Source organism: Bos mutus, chromosome 25, assembly GCF_027580195.1.
Source record: "Bos mutus isolate GX-2022 chromosome 25, NWIPB_WYAK_1.1, whole genome shotgun sequence".
Classification (NCBI taxonomy): domain Eukaryota; kingdom Metazoa; phylum Chordata; class Mammalia; order Artiodactyla; family Bovidae; genus Bos; species Bos mutus.
The window spans coordinates 2,154,368-2,171,318 of NC_091641.1; the positions used below are offsets into that span (position 1 = coordinate 2,154,368).

The 16,951-nt window shown below is 44.7% G+C and overlaps 1 protein-coding gene across 2 annotated transcripts in view; it reads right to left on the minus strand.

The window, feature by feature from the left end:
* Window positions 1-16,951, minus strand: part of PMS2 (PMS1 homolog 2, mismatch repair system component) — a 23,545-nt gene continuing 6,594 nt past the window's right edge. The window contains exons 6-16 of one of the 2 annotated variants that reach the window (XM_070362393.1): window positions 15,912-16,079; window positions 15,096-15,193; window positions 13,701-13,800; window positions 12,163-12,247; window positions 9,690-9,845; window positions 7,861-8,728; window positions 6,017-6,184; window positions 3,417-3,517; window positions 3,039-3,208; window positions 911-1,085; window positions 1-410 (exon numbers count right to left, since the gene is read on the minus strand). In XM_070362393.1, coding sequence (XP_070218494.1) covers window positions 942-1,085; window positions 3,039-3,208; window positions 3,417-3,517; window positions 6,017-6,184; window positions 7,861-8,728; window positions 9,690-9,845; window positions 12,163-12,247; window positions 13,701-13,800; window positions 15,096-15,193; window positions 15,912-16,079 — 2,058 coding nt within the window. In that variant the 3' untranslated portion in view covers window positions 1-410; window positions 911-941. Of the gene's footprint in view, window positions 411-901; window positions 1,086-3,038; window positions 3,209-3,416; window positions 3,518-6,016; window positions 6,185-7,860; window positions 8,729-9,689; window positions 9,846-12,162; window positions 12,248-13,700; window positions 13,801-15,095; window positions 15,194-15,911; window positions 16,080-16,951 lie in introns of both variants that reach the window. The other variant, XM_005902930.2, reaches the window with a different exon arrangement.

Genomic DNA, 16,951 nt, shown 5'->3' on the forward strand with positions numbered 1-16,951 from the left:
AGGAAATCAAATCACAGCATCAACGTTACAGAAAAATCAGAATCTTTTATTTCCCCTTGCCTACAACAGTCTTTGGGCTTCCCAGGTGGCTCAGTGGTAAAGAATCCACCTGCCAAGCAGGAGATGCAGAAGACTTGGGTTTGATCCCTGGGTCGGGAAGATCCCCTAGAGAAGGATATGGCAACCCACTCAAGTACTCTTGGACAGAGGAGCCTGGCAGGCCACAGTCCATGGGGTCGCAAAGAGTTGGACACGACTGAGCAATTGAGCACGCACAACAGTCTTTGCCATTCTGGCTGCAGCGGGGAACATTTAAAAGAGAGATCCAGGAGCTCCCTGTCAGTTCAGTGGTTAGGATCCTGGGCTTTCACCGCGGTGGTCCAGGTTTAATCCCCGAAAAGCTCGTAACACTGCCAAAAACAAAACAAAAATTACAACAACAAACAGATAGAGAGACCCCGATCCACCTGCTCAACTTCTTCCAGCTGGACAGAGAATCCCCCTTGGGTTTCTAGATTCTTTTCTAAATTTAATATTTAGCAGGGTTCAGGATGACTAGCTCCAAAGAACCGTAACATTAGCTTTATGAAGTGAAACCATTAGGAATTTAATCGTCGTTAAGGGCTGAAAGTTACAGACCAAAATACATCAGGCCACAGCAGAGGTCCCAGTGACTTCTAAAGTGCTCTATTTCTGTAAAATATACTCTTGCCTCTTTACACGCACAGGCTCGCATTTAAAAGCAAAACAAGAAAAGTATTGCAAGCAGTGCTCCATGTGGATCAAAAAAGTCCTCAAGATCATTTCTAAATGGATCTGATGCCTTTGGAAGTAGCAGTTGCATTTAGAAACAAACCCCCCAAACGGTTTGTTAAAGCCCGGCCTTGCAAAACAGAAAAACCTGCAGTACGATCAACAGCTCTATAAAACGGAAAGCGCTGTCAGCTCTGAGAAATGACATCCAGGTTGGCAATATGTCTCATGGTGGGCCTTCCGTGGGGACAGTTCCAGGGATGGTCCATCTCCCCCATGTGTGTGATGAGTTTCTTCATCTCGCTTGTGTTAAGAGGGGTTCCAATCATCACCTGCGTGTGAGACATGATGGCTTCAATTAAAGCTTTACTGGTCTGGGTTAGAACAGCCACACTTCAGACTTCCCTAGCAGAGAATCTGCCTGCCAGGTGGGAGACCTGGGTTCAATCCCTGGGTGGGGAAGATCCCCTGGAGGAGGGCATGGCAACCCACTCCAGTATTCTTGCTGGAGAATCCCCCATGGGCAGAGGAGCCTGGTGGGCTACATACAGTTGATGGAATCACAAAGAGTTGGACACAACTGAGCGGAATCACAAAGAGTTGGACACAACTGAGCGACTAAGCACAGCACAGCCATTCTTCAGAAGCAGTGTACTCTACAGAGAGGCTGGACAAGACTTTGTCTTGTGTTCCCTGCAAAGTCCTGTCTGGAAGAACCTTGGCCTCTAGGGCCCCAGCCGTCGGGCCCCTTTGTGAAATCCAGCCCCTCTGTGGCTCCCTCATGGTAGCACATCCTTGAGAGAGCTGTGGCCCACTCCCGTCCAGGACCAACCAGTCACACCAGTTCCACCAGCACCCACAACCCCGCCGCAATGGCCTCCCACCCTGGCGACCACAGCGGTCTAACAGATCTCCCTGCTCTCCCAACCCGTCGTCCCTTCAACCCATCCTCCCCTCAGGGCCAGAGATTCCTCTTAAAAGTCTGTCAGGAGCTTCCCCCATGTCGCAGTAGATAGAAGTCCGTCTGCCAAAGCAGGGGCCATGGGTGCGATCCCTGGACCAGGAAGATCCCACATGCCACAAGCCACTAAGTCCCTGCGCCATGACTGGGCCTGTGCTCCAGAGCCTGGGAGCCACAACTACTGAAGCCTGTGTGCCCAGAGCCAGTGAGCTGAAACCATGGAGCCAGCGTGCTGCAAGTGCTGAAGCCCGAACATCGACAGCCTGTGCTCCCCGACAGGGCAAGCCACTGCAGTGAGGAGCCCCCGCTCTCTGCAACCAGAGAAAGCTCGCACACAGCAATGAAGACCCAGCTCAACCAAAAAACCAAAAACCCCGCAGCCACCCCCCAGCCTGTATAAAAGACCGAGTGTACCACGTGACGTGGCCCTCGCTGGCCTTTGCACCCACATCTGCAAGCAAGCAGCCCTTCCTCCCTGACTCCAGCCTCAGAGACACCCTTGGTCTCTTGCACAAGCCCATGAAGCAAGTACCTGCCTCAGGCCTTTGGCACTGGCTGCGCCCTCTACCTGGCACACGCTTCCCACAGGTGTTTGCGTGTCTCAAGGCCCCTCTCCCTCAGGCTGCCGCTCAAACGTCCCTGCCTGCCCTCAGCGGAACAGCTCGCCCGTCTGTCCTCTGCAGTGCCGTGGGGAGGCGACTTCAGTTGGGTGCTCAGGGAGGGCGGGAAGGCACCAGGCGGGCGAGGAAGGCGTGTGGAGCAGGGCATCCAGGCAGAGGGCTTGCGGCGGGAAGCAGATAGAAGCTGGCATGCCTAGAGCCAAGGGCAGGACATGGGCCCCTGGGTGCAGAGGAGACCGCTCCCAGTCTGTGCGCTGTGTGGGGACAGCACCAGGGCCCTGCCAGCGTTGGGGGGTGGCAGCTGGCAAGCACACACTGCCCGCCCTGGAGGTCCCTGAAAAATGCACGCTGACCGCAGGGCCTCTGGACAACCTCCCACAGGGTCAAGAACTGGCAGCACCTACTCCTTCTCCACCAGGATCATTAACACCCCTCAGGTCCACAGACGAACAACGGGGGCACACGGCGGGCTGCACAGGATCGCTGGAGGTGCTGGGAGGACGATGCCTCGGGGATGCAGTAACTGTGGGTCAGGGCGGCCGTGCAGGGCTCAGGTTACGCTGGCTGAGGACGACGGGACCCTCTAGGCACATGGCCCAGGGTGACCATCGCCCACACTTCACGGGGCTGTCCGGGGCTGAACCGAGGACTCCCGACCTGAAGCAGACCCCTGGGGGCCCTGCAGGCGAGCGTTCCTTACTTACAGACTTGCGACAGGCTCTGGAGGCGAACATCTGCCGGACGCGGGAGGGCCGGCACATGACCCCAGGGCTGTCACTCAGCATGAAGAGCAGCTCGTCTATGTCCTGGGGTCCAAAGGTCCAGTTCTTACTGGTTGGCAAGGAAATCAACTTGGCTCTTTCAGTGACTGGTGCTGAAAGAAGACAATTCGGGGAAAAAGCCATCATTTGAAAAATGCGTTTCATTTGGGTTCTACTTGTCAGGAACATCTAAAAGACAGGGTGGATGCAAAGCGCTGTGGGGAGAAGCCTGTCCATCTCCAAAAAACACACTGTGCAGGGCCTCAGAGATCGTTCTCAGCTCTACAAGGACGCAATCCTACCTTCTAAGTAATAACTTACCGTGTTCATCAATAACAAAGTCAAAGCCATTCTTCCTGAATATTTCCAGATTTTCTATTAGAATCGCTTCATTGACAGCCGTTAGGCTGAGAGTCTGAGGTCTGAAAAACAGAGACCCAAATGAGATCTTGAAGGCTCTAAGACAGAAATGAAATTGAAACAACAATTCTGTGATTTATTCAAACATGAATAACATGCTTTCAGCTGTGAACCTCATCTGTCACAAAACTCCATTTCCTTTTTTAAAAAAATTATTTTTTTTTGGCCACGCCTCAAGGCATGTGGGATCTTAGATCCCCAATAGAGGATTGAACCCCATGCCCCTGCAGTGGAAGTGCAGAGTTCTAACCACTGGACCGCTGGGGAAGTCCTAAGCATTTCCTTTTAATTTCCATTTTTCTTTTTTTTTAAAAGATCTTCTTAGAAGTCAGAATTAACTCCAAAAGTAGTTTATGTTTCCTCAATCTGCCATCCTACCCAATGACTCTTTTTTTTTTAAATGATAACAATATAACCTAAAAAAGCTATTTTTCCTCCTCATAATAAAGAGAGTTTGAAAACTTGGCTTTGGTCATTATAGATGTTTGAAAACAGAGGAAATGGCATCTGTTCCACTATCCTGCTCCTTCTCCTGCCTGCATCCTTCATCCAGCCATCTCCCCTTCCAGCGATCCACCCATCTCTCCACCTGGATTTACAGGAACCACTAAAAGACAGGAGCTGTGAAGGTGAGCAAACACAGACCCGTCCACTGCTCTCATGGAACAAACAGTCTAGTGGGGAAAAAAGACAAGTCACACAAACAAACTATAATTACAAACTACACAGAGAATCAGGAAGACGAGACACTCAGAGACTTAGGAGCACAGAGCACGTGAGACTTGGCCTGGAGAGTGGGGGCGGAGGTGGTCACGGAGGGCTTCTCTGAGGAAGTGACCTTTGGGCTGAGATCTGGGGGTGAGAAGCAGTTATCAGGTGATGGGGGTAACAAGTGCTCTAGGCAACAGTCTGTGCAAAGGCCCTAGGATGGACCACGGATGTTCCCAGAGCTACACACACAGATCTGCTTCCTTCCGCTTGATGGCCAGGGAGGAATTCATCAGGACTATGGAGGGAACACAAAGGATGGCCAGGGTGGCTCAAGTGTGGAGGAGAGGAGAGGAGGGCTTAGGACAGCTGAGAGGTCGTCAGGGCCGAGCGAGGCAGGGCCTGGGAGGAAAGGAGGCAGCTGTGGTCTTTACCCTTTCATCCCGAAGTGTGGTCCACCGGGAACCCACTGTGGCCTGGGATTATCCAGGTCAACTTGAAATGCCACAAACGAGACTATAATTATGCAAAATGGCTAAAAAATAAATGGCCTCTGAGAGAGGGATAGGAGCAACTCAGTATTCTAAAGTGGCTCATTCACTGTCTTTACTACTCCTACTAAAAATAATGGTAATTAAACCATTCTGCAGGAGACAGAGGAAACAGAGTACTCAGCAGATAAACTAGGTAAGGGTTCCAGCCCAGAGACGGTTTCAGCGGTAACATCTTCATGACAGTATCTGCTACTGCTGGGATCTGAGTTAATTACATAGTTTAATTTCCCAAATGAAAACCCATGACCTCTCCTTACGACTCTTACTAAAGATTTCTGGTTTACATGCTACACAACCACACCACCTTGTAAAGTGGTCAGTGTAACACATTCAATTTGGCTAAAGAGAGAGAAATACCAAATTCTGCAGTGACTAATTACTGGAATTGCTCTATCATAGCTGAGGACAGACACACAGGCACCACTGACCTTCTGAACACGTGAAGTGAAGTGACGTGTCAGTCGCTCAGTCGTGCCCGACTCTTTGCGACCCCATGGACTGCAGCCCACCAGGCCCCTCTGTCCATGGGATTTTCCAGGCAAGAATATTGGAGTGGGGTGCCATTTCCTTCTCCAGGGGACCCACATACTCTAAATAGACATACTATAAACTGTCCTTCATCAAAAGGATTTCCTGGCCAACCAGTGATGGGCATTTTTGAATAGCTAAAAAGCTGTGATCGTTAAAGAACCCATCAGCTGTGTGCCCTTGGGCAAGTGATTGAACCTCTGTGTGCGTCTTCAGTGTTATCCCCCGTGAGACAGTGGTACTACACAGTAACTATTTCAAAGGGATGTGAGGATTAAATGCAAAATTTTCAGCAGTGCCTGGCACAAAATAAGCACTACATAAAGGGCAGGTATGACTATTAACATGCAAACAGTGTGAAATCTGCTTTAAGGATATTTAGGACCAAAAAATATAGATAGATAAAGATCTGTTGTTTGCCAAGCTGTATCTGACTCTCTATGACCTCCCCCCACAGACTGCAGCCCACCAGGCTCCTCTGTCCATGGGGTTCTCCAGGCAATAATACTGGAGTGGGCTGCCATTTCCTCCTCCAGGGGATAGTCTCAGACCGGGGATCAAACCAGAGTCTTCTGCCTTGGCAGGCAGATTTTTTACCACCGAGAATCTGGGTAACCACCAGGGAAGCCAGAGATAAAGACAGAAGACACACCTATAAGCTAAGTCTGGGATGTGAATGACACTGAATTCTGAGCGCTGAGATGCACTTACGCTATAAGCCTTTGACCCTGGAGAACAGTGTGCTGCTGAAGCATCTCGAAGTTGTATTTCTCGTCCGTGGCATGCTGGTCCACTATGAAGATATCTGCATTCAGCTTGGTGATGATAAACCCCAAGTTAAACTGACCAATGATTTCCATTTCTGCAAACATCGTTTTGCTGTGTGTAGAAAATATCAATTAGAAAAGTTTTTAGTTTTTTTTTTGGGGGGGGGGAGGGGCACCATACTCCACGGCTTGTGGGATCTTAGTTCTCCCACCAGTGATTAAACTAGGGCTGAGTCCTAACCCCTGGACTGCTAGGGAATTCCCATTTTAGAAGACATTTTAAAAGATTCTTTCTCTGATTAAAAAAAAAAAATACAAAAACACAAAGTCCCTAATAATCACACTTTCTAAAGATAACACTAGTTATTCAGGCATTCACCTAACTGCCCTGTGACTTAGTCACTAAATTATTGATGATTTGGTGCATATGCTTCCAGGCCTCTGTCTGTACATTGTTTAAAATAAATGGAATCAATTCTTCATACTCCAAGCACTTAACAGTGCATCTCAGATATTGTAGGAAGTCAGGGCATGACAGAAACCAAGGGGGGAAGCCGCTGCTCCCACTTGGTCTTGCAGAGTCCCTCCAGCGCCCCCTGCTGACCACATCGAACAGTGCACCAAGAGAAAGGCTTATATGGTCCAGCCTCCAGGACTGCGACTGAACACAAATCAGGACCGCAAAAGCAGGCCTAATGGGGGATTTGGAGCCAAGAGGCAACAAACTGATATAATTTGCACAAATACCAACTCCTTGGATCTAACTGCTCTTTCAGGAACCGTCTGAGTCTGCTCTGGTTCCCCAGGCAGATTCCCCACAGGAAAAACCTGTGCCAGCCTGAAGACCCTGGTCTTCTCATGTCTTTGGCAGGTGTACCTCCCGGCATAAACCAGAACTAGAACCTAGCATCCGGGTTCAAGAAACAAAGCTTTACGGCTTGGTGTGTGCTCAGTCGTGTCTGAATCCTTGCGACTCCATGAACTGTAGCCGGCCAGGCTCCTCTGTCCCTAGAATTTTCTCTGTCCAAATATTTTTAAAACAAATGATAAGAAAAGTACAAGTTAAATATTTTGGCCTTCCCTGGTGGCTCAGTGGTGAAGAATCCTCCTGGCAATACAGGAGACACAGGTTTGATCCCTGATCTGGGAAGATCACATGTACCTCAGCGCAACCGAGTCTGTGCTCCAGGGCCCGGGAGCTGCAACTACTGAACCCTGCTCGCCCCAGAGCCCATGCTCTGTGATGAGAGGCCACTGCAGAGAGAAGCCCGCAGACTCCAACGAGAGCAGCCCCTGCTCGCCACGAGACAAAGTCCACAGCGCAACGGAGACCCAGCACAGCCAAAAATAAATAACTGTCTTTTTAAAACTAAATATTTCAAGAGAATTCCTCATTTTTTAAGAATCACAATGTTAGACATGATTATTGTCAAGAAAGTAGCAATGACTAGTGTTTTTTATTATCTATATTATGGATATTTTACTTTAAACTGCCTTTTTTACTTAACCTTATCTGATACCATCTTCTTGAAATCATAGGTTTGGTAATTCTCCCTCATACAAATTAAATGGAATGCTAGAAAATAGCAATAATGTTCCCCAAAGGTGCCCTGAATTCAATGCAGGGAGAAGTCACCATGGGCTGAAAACCTCTAGGAAGAGGAATGAAATTGGGGTCAAGAATGCTTTGATTTAGACCAAATCTGTATGAAATATAAGGAAAAAAATTCTTGCAAGGTTTCAGGTTGCAGAGCTGCATGGTAAGGGTTCTTTAAAGAAAATTGTTACCTGATCTCTTTTCTTAGTTCGTCTTCTGCTGCTTGATTGTCTCCAGGGCAAATCTTTGCCCGAAACTTCCTATAATTCTGTTGACTTTCTTGTTGCTGTTCTTGCTGACACAACTGCTTTATTCGTTTGGCTAAAGAACTCATGGAAAAATCAAGGGGCACTATTTTCTTGTTAATTTTCACAGCTACATCCACTGTAGCTGACGCACTCTGGGCTTTCACCGACTCTGCAAGGACATTGGGATTTAAAGGAATCCCTTCTTTTTTAAAACGCTTTGCATTTGGGGATGAGAGCTTTGTGGGCTGCGGCAAGACTCTAGATGTGGAGCTGCTTTCTTCTTGGTTTAAATGGCACTTTGTGCCTGAAAGACGATGGTCAGTTTCAGGTAACTTTTCCCGAGACTCCATATTTTCTTGGGAAAATCTGTCTTTGGGGGAGCTTGCCACCCGGTCAGTGCTGGGGTGACTGCTTGTCTCGGGGGTGCTGGATGCCTCCTCGGAGCCGGCAGATGCGCTGCCGTGCCCCGAGTCCTCCTCCATCTCCACTCTGCTCATCAAGTCGTGGGGCGCCTGAGCAGAAGTCCTCCCTTCCTCCCCAGGTTCAGAAATGTGCTTCCGGGAGCAGGGGGGCCCCAAAGCTCTAGGAAACTGGGCACTGCTTTTCTGCTTCGGAGAAACCCGCCTCGGATCAGTGGCCTTCGGACCCCGGGACTTGTTCTCAGTCGAGTGACGAAGGGAAAAGGTTTCTCTCAGCCTGGAAATGGTCACTACTCTTTTCTCTTCTCCACGAGTCCTTAACGGGGCAGGATCATCCTTCTTTTCTGGCTCGGGCTTCTCCATCTCTGCCGAAGGCCTCTTTATTAAGTGACCTAAGTAGATGCGAACAGAGAAGGGCATCGGAGGCTGTGCAGAAATGGAATTATTATTGCTTAGTCACTAAGTTGTGTCCGACTCTTTTGCAACCCCATGGACTGAATCCCATAGCTCTTCTGTCCATGGGATTCTCCAGGCAAGAATACTAGAGTGGGTTGCCATGCCCTCCTCCAGGGGATCTTCCCAACCTAGGCACTGAACTGTCTCCTGCATGGCCAGGTGGATTCTTTAATGCTGAACCACCAGGGAAGCCCATGCAGAAATGGAATAAGGGGATATTTTTACATGAACATGAACTTTGCACAAGAGGAGCTCTGTATGGCTGATCCAAGGCATGAACACAGTGCTACATGAACCAGGAAGGAGACACGAATTAAAACCACAATGTGATATGGCTATATACTCTTCAGAACAGATAAATTAAAAAAAAAATGCTTACAAGGTTGAGGATCCAATGGGATGCTTAAATACTGCTGGTGGTGGGGACATTGGTAAAACAGCTTTGTAAAACTCTCTAGGACAAGTCTCATCTCAACGTGCCACTCAGCGATGAACACATGGGGGATGTGAAAGCAAATAGCAAAGTAAGAACCTCCCCCCAAATTCCCTCCTCCATAAGAAATAGGAAAAAATGGCAAGAATTATCAGAATCAACTTGTTCAGAACTCTGGAAATGGACAAAAGACTTGCCAAAATCAGGGCATGTTTACTGAAAGCGAAGGGGTGAGTCTTGGTAAGAACGGACCCCTGCGTGATAACAGAGGCAGCTTGTGTCTCTTTTTACCCAGATTACCGTAAAATCTGCAGCAACATGCTTTCTAGGGTGACACATATTCTCTGTCTAAAAAGGGAGATTTTCTTTCATGCCAAAAAAAAAACTTTACCTCCAAAAAAACTGAAGACACTACCAGGACAACTGCAAGCTGTAGAAGCCACACATGCTGGTGTTTTTCTTACCTTCCACATCCAGCAGTGGCTGCTGGCTGACCTGGAGTTTGTTAACATCACTCTCGAACATTCCTATCAAAGACGTCTTTAAAACTGCCAACAAAAGCTTCTCCTCTTGCAGTAAAATTTGCCTTTTATCTGGAGTAACGTTGATGTCGACACATGCTAAAGCAAAATAGAAAAGATGCTGATTAAGTCCACCTTAAGCAAACATGAACTATGGCAAGCACTTGAGTAGGGAAATTGCAAAAGAAAAAAAAGCAAATAAACCCATGAAAAGATAGGTTAAAACTGCTAACTAAAATGTCATTTTTATCACCTACTGAATCTGCTTAAAACTTTCAATCCCTAGTACATTGTTGATAGATGTATAAACTGGTATAACAGGATCACATTCACTGACCCAGTGATTCTACTTTTAGGAGTTTATCTTAAAGAAACAATCAAAGATATTGATAATGATTTATCTATAAGAAAATAATTTAAATTTCCAAAAGCTGAAAACAACTACAATAAGCACAAACATAAAAAGTTCACAAATCAAGATATAGCCACACACTGAAATACAATACAGCTATTAATATTAGAATCATGTTTCTGAAAAGAAATGTTTACATCTAAGGTTAAAGAGCACAATACAAAATTATCCAAAATTATTTTCCCATTCCAAAAAATACGGATAGATATACATTATACCATTCAGTTCAGTTCAGTCGCTCAGTCATGTCCGACTTTGCAACGCCAAGAATCGCAGCACGCCAGGCCTCCCTATCCATCACCAATTCCTGGAGTTCACTCAGACTCATGTCCATCGAGTCAGTGATGCCATCCAGCCATCTCATTCTCTGTCGTCCCCTTCTCCTCCTGCCCCTAATCCCTCCCAGCATCAGAGTCTTTTCCAATGAGTCAACTCTTCGCATCAGGTGGCCAAAGTACTGGAGTTTCAGCTTCAGCATCATCCCCTCCTAAGAAATCCCAGGGCTGATCTTCAGAATGGACTGGTTGGATCTCCTTGCAGTCCAAGGGACTCTCAAGAGTCTTCTCCAAAACCACAGTTCAAAAGCATCAATTCTTCGGCACTCAGCTTTCTCCACAGTCCAACTCTCACATCCATACATGACCACTGGAAAAACCATAGCCTTGACTAGACGGACCTTTGTTGGCAAAGTAATGTCTCTGCTTTTCAATATGCTATCTAGGTTGGTCATAACTTTTCTTCCAAGGAGTAAGTGTCTTTTAATTTCATGGCTGCAATCACCATCTGCAGTGATTCTGGAGTCCCAAAAAATAAAGTCTGACACTGCTTCCACTGTTTCCCCATCTATTTCCCATGAAGTGATGGAACCAGATGCCATGATTTTCGTTTTCTGAATGTTGAGCTTTAAGCCAACTTTTTCACTCTCCTCTCACTTTCATCAAGAGGCTTTTTAGTTCCTCTTCACTTTCTGCCATAAGGGTGGTGTCATCTGCATATCTGAGGTTATTGATATTTCTCCTGGCAATCTTGATTCCAGCTTGTGTTTCTTCCAGCCCAGTGTTTCTCATGATGTAATTTGCATCAGGGTACAATATACAGCCTTGATGTACTCCTTTTCCTATTTGGAACCAGTCTGTTGTTCCATGTCCAGTTCTAACTGTTGCTTCCCGACCTGCATATAGGTTTCTCAAGAGGCAGGTCAGGTGGTCTGGTATTCCCATCTCTTTCAGAATTTTCCACAGTTTACTGTGATCCACACAGTCAAAGGCTTTGGCATAGTCAATAAAGCAGAAATAGATGTTTTTCTGGAACTCTCTTGCTTTTTCCATGATCCAACAGATGTTGGCAATTTGATCTCTGGTTCCTCTGCCTCTTCTAAAACCAGCTTGAACATCTGGAAGTTCAAGGGTCACATATTGCTGAAGCCTGGCTTGGAGAATTTTGAGCATTACTTTACTAGCGTGTGAGATGAGTGCAATTGTGCGGTCGTTTGAGCATTCTTTGGCATTGCCTTTCTTTGGGATTGGAATGAAAACTGACCTTTTCCAGTCCTGTGGCCACTGCTGAATTTTCCAAATTTGCTGGCATATTGAGGTATATATATTTTTAAGGTGTGCACATATATATTTCTAAGCATCTAGAAAAAACACTGGATAACAATAAATCATAATAACAGCTATCAGAAGAAAAATACCTAGATGAAATGAATTATTTTCAAAATCAGGGAAAACATTTAGTTGACTTTCTCCCTTGGCTGACATGAAAAAGTCACATCTTCCTAATAACACAGTCAACAAAGTTCCAAGTAGAAAGCAGGAAAGCCTATATAAAAAAAAAAAAGTCTAAAATAAAATACTTTTTAATTTAAAAAATTTTTAGTTTATAAAGATGTATATAGCCATCAACTGTTCTATAAAAATTTCCAGTCATATCCGAGCTTTATAATTTCATTTTATTCCTTCAGGAGTAAGTCACCAATCTTACTGAAACCTTAGCAGAACTTACCGGAATCAACAGAAACATTAAGAACAACAAATGGGTACTGATGCCGATTATACATGTGATAGACCTCATTCACAAGTCTGGAAACCTACACAAAGAATCAAAGATTAGAAAAGAATAAAATGTTTCTTTCCCCAATGTTTTAACAACACTCTATAAAAGGATACGTTTTTAACAGCTTTCTTGAGGTAGAGCTGGCCTAAAACAAATTGAGCTTAAAGTGTACAACTTGATAAGTCTGACATATACATACACCTGCGAACCCATCCCCACAATCAAGCTAATGAAGATACCAATCACCTCAAAAAGGTTTCCTCTTGCCCCTCCAAGGGGTATTTTTAAGCACAGATTCATAAAACTGAATCTTTTTCCAATATGAAGATGCTCTTGAAGAGATGTCAATAAAATGTGATAGTTTAAATGTTCATAAAATACATTTTATGCATGTACATAAAAGTATATTTATATGACTTTATAATGAGACTATCAAATGGCATTACAGATAAGCCATAAAATCCCACCCATTATAACACAGTTTAAAAATTTAGAAGCTGAATCATATCTGGTTGATGGAAGTAAGCTGGAGGAATTCTCCGCCTGGTGGTTAAGACCACACTTTCATTGCTGAGCGTGTAGGTTCAGTCCCTGGTTGAGGAGCTGAGACCCCAGCAGCCATGCAGCACAGCAAAAACAAACCAAGAAGTGATTGTGAACAATCACTGGAAAACAGAAACTATGACTGAGGGATAATGTTGCTGAAGATGTAAAATCAAAACTGACCATTAACAAATGCTATAATCATATCAAGATGATCAGTTTTAGTTTGAAGCAGAAGTAATCTGGGCCTTATTTTCCTGGCAAATGGATAAAACAGAGAAAATAGAGGCAGGTGCACATGTGTCATTCTACACCAAAGAGTCTAGATAATAGTCAATTTTTAAAATGCTTACTGTCTTCTAACAGTGATAATTTTTATTATAATAAGTATATTGGTTATTAATATATGTCCATATGTATGCACACACACAGATGTATAATTGAAACCACTGTCTGGTACTCATTTTCAAAGGTCTAAAAAAATATAATTTATACATAACCAACAAGGACCTACTATAGAGCACAGGGAATTCTACTCAATATTCTGTAATAATCTAAATGGGAATAGATTTTGAAAAAGAATAGATATATGCTATGTGTATAATTGAGCCACTCTGCTGTACACCTGAAACACAACACTGCAAATCAACTACACTCCAATGGAAAATAAAAATCTTTTTAAAAAGAAAGCGAGACATTCTAAAAATATTTTTTAAATGACAATAATATAGCATTGTCGGTTTAAATAATGTATTTGCATAAAAACATGCTTTTAGAATAAAATTGATTAGAAGAATGAAAAAAAAAGGTAATTTACTCATGTTTTTGAGTCAGAGTTTCAAGTTCCACGTAAATTGCCTGTGTCAGAAAATGTTATTTAATAAAAAATAAAATTAAAAGTGAAGGCTAAAAGAAAACACTAATCTCCCCGAATTTTGAAATACCTTTGATGGGTCACAAGGCCGCCGATTGATAAAGAAAAACTGTCTGTCCGTTGAACTTCTTCCCACGCCGTGAGCACAGTGCGAAACAAAACCTGAGATGCTGTTCAATGTTAATGCCATTAGGGCAGGACTCCAGAGTGGAAAGGATCAGACACATACCACTCAGCACCTTCTCAAAGTGAAGAATAAAAACATAATCCCCGGGGACAAGCTGACAGGTATTAACATTTCAGGTAATGTGTGTCTGTGCTCCATTCTGGTGAATCATGAAAGGAACACAGACCCTCTGGAATGTCCCAAGATCCCATTATTGACAAACCCACCACGGGTAACTCAGTGGTTTCAAAACCGATTCATTTCGGCTCTCACTTTCCCTATTAAGTCCTCGGCCTCCACATAAGGAGCGGGTCTCACCCCACATTCACATTCTAGAACCTTCGTGCAGTGCCCAGCGAGCTGTCCACAGAGCCCAGGGACCTGAATCCAGGCTCTTTGCCCACATTCTCCTTCCTTTTAAAATCTGTTCTCAGTCAGCAAACTTCTATCAACTAACGCACTGGTTATGGGCTTATTTCACCTGAGATCTACCCCCGGATATCCGAGTTTCTGTAAGACTGATACTGTAACATAAAAAGGTGAATCTTCATCTTTAATTTCAGGCATAAGCCAAAGGCAAGTGGACGGATGGTAAACAATATGGGCTGTCACAAGACCAACCCTGTTTATGGAGAAGTGTCTATATTTTTCTTACGCTAAACGTAATGGTGCTGGGGGACTTCCCTAAGATCCAGAGTGCGGGGTCTCAGCCAGTGGACCACTGCAAGAGGCCTGGGCTCAATCCCTGGTTGGGGAATTAGATCCCACATGCCACAGCTAAGAGTTGGCATGCTGCGACTAAGAATAAATAAATGAAGGTGCCTGCATACCACAGTTAAAGATCCTGCACGCTGCAACCAAGACCCCAGTACAGCCAAGTGGGTAAATCATTATTTACAAAATGAGGACGATGATGCTGGACTGGACTCTGAGTAAGGCACCAGGGACAATAAACTCAGCCTCCACCCCTCTCTGCCAGATCCCAATAAAATGAAACATTATACATAATTTAAGAGTTATCCCACTCGTTCACTAGACAGAGCCTCTCCAGAAGGGCTAACTCAGTAGGAAACCCCCTAAAATGTACCAGTTACCCAGAACACGGTTTGCATTTAGTACCTGACTCCTTCATATAAACCTGCTTCCTCAGCAATCATACTGCTTACAGTTTTACGATGGACATAAGGAACTATAAACTTTAAAAGCATGATCTTTAAAAACAAAACCAAGGAAAAAAAAAATTCTCAAAAAAAAAAAACAAAAAACTGATGGTAATTTTCTGGGCAGCAATCTACTTACCAAAACAGGTTGTGCAGAGCCTGGGAACAGCTCAGCCCATATTCTTCGCAGATGGAGTCACTAGGGGGCAGCTGCACAAAGGGGATGAGGCTTTGCAACTGAAAGAAGTCAAGGTTCATGGTGATTTCATGACCAAGTGAGAACTTCAACTTCCAAACTTCAGAAAGGAAGCTATAACGAGAGTTCTGTGTTTTCCTTCATAGTCAGGCTATCCGTATTAAGAGAACAAAGAATATCAACAGTGGCTTTCTGCAGTTTTAGAGTAATTTTGATTTATTAGCGAAGCGAAACACTTGGGGCTCCTACTTATCCATTATCAATACATCGCCCACAAGGACTTCTCTGGTGGTGGAGGGGATAAGAATCTGCCCTGCAATGCAGGGGAAGTGAAATCGAGCCCTGGTTGGGGAACTAGTATCCCACCCGCCTCAGAGCAACTAAGCACTCGAGCCACAACTTCTGAGCCAGAACGCTACAACTGGAGAGTCCGTGGGCCACAGAAGGGAGACCCCACATGCCGCAGGGACCTGACACAGTCAAATAAATATTAAAAAAATTATATGTCGACCCCATGGACAGCAGCACACCAGGTTCTCCTGTCCTTCACTATCTCCCGGAGTTTGCTCAAATTCGTGTCCCTTGAGTCAGTGATGCTATCTAACCATCTCATCCTCTGCCACCCCCTTCTCCTCTTGCCTTCAAATGTTCCCAGCATCGGGGTCTTTTCCAATGCTCTATTCTATTGAAAAGGAACAAAAGAAACTTGCCATAGTCACAAGAGGGAGAAAACAGTTTTATACAATCAGTCACCACTACCTGCTTCTGCCCAAACACCAATCCGATGTTTTCCTTCATGCTGGAGCTTCCGCTGGTGCACACCACAGGCTGCCGCTTGCCCTGCCCGACCTGATTGGTGCAACTTACACGGACGCCTGCTGAAATGATGCAGTATGCCTGTAACACCTGAACCATCTTGGCGAACTCCTGTTGAAAACACACAAACCCAAGGACTCAAGGTTACTTCAGTTTTACAAGAATCGTATGATTCAAGTTACACAGCCAACTCAAGGTTCTCATATCACCTTCCGATAAGACAAAACAATTCATGAGTTGAATCTCCCAACATGGTATCCAAGAGAAATCAGAGGTAAGGTTCTTTTGTGTATGTGTGTGCAGTGCCAGCCAATGAAGTAATAGTCTTATGGGTACTCCTGTTGTTGTTGTTAAGTCACTAAGTCATATCTGACTTTTTGTGACCCTGTGGGCCGGAGCCTGCCAGGCTCTTCTGTCCGTGGGATTTCCCAGGCAAGAATACTAGATTGGGTTGCCTTCTCCAGAGGATAAGGTTCTTAACGACACTTAGCTCCTTTCCAAAATGTCCAAGTTTTCTGCTATAAAAATTGAGATGTACGTTCCCTTTGATGTTGGAATCCCCCCTCTGGAAATCTATCCTTGCTAAAAAAACAGTGGCATAAACAATCAAAAATTTATTATGAAAATGTTTACTGAGACAATCTGTAGTTGTAAGAAATTAAAAAAAAACCTAAGCAGGGGCTAATTAATTACAGTATATCCATACAATCGTACCATGATATAGAATAATATAGTACCAGTCGATCAAAAAAGATATCTACAATATACTATATAAAAAGTCAAGGTATTGAACAGTGTATATAATATGATCCTAATTGTTAAAAAAAAAAAAAAAGAAACATGTAGAAAGATTGTATATACACATATGCATTTAAAGTCTAAGGAATACAAACCAAAGTCTGAGAGACAAGCAGAAACAGCACCAACTTTCTGCCACACACAATTCCATGTGATTTAAATGTTTCATATTCTGTATCACTTGA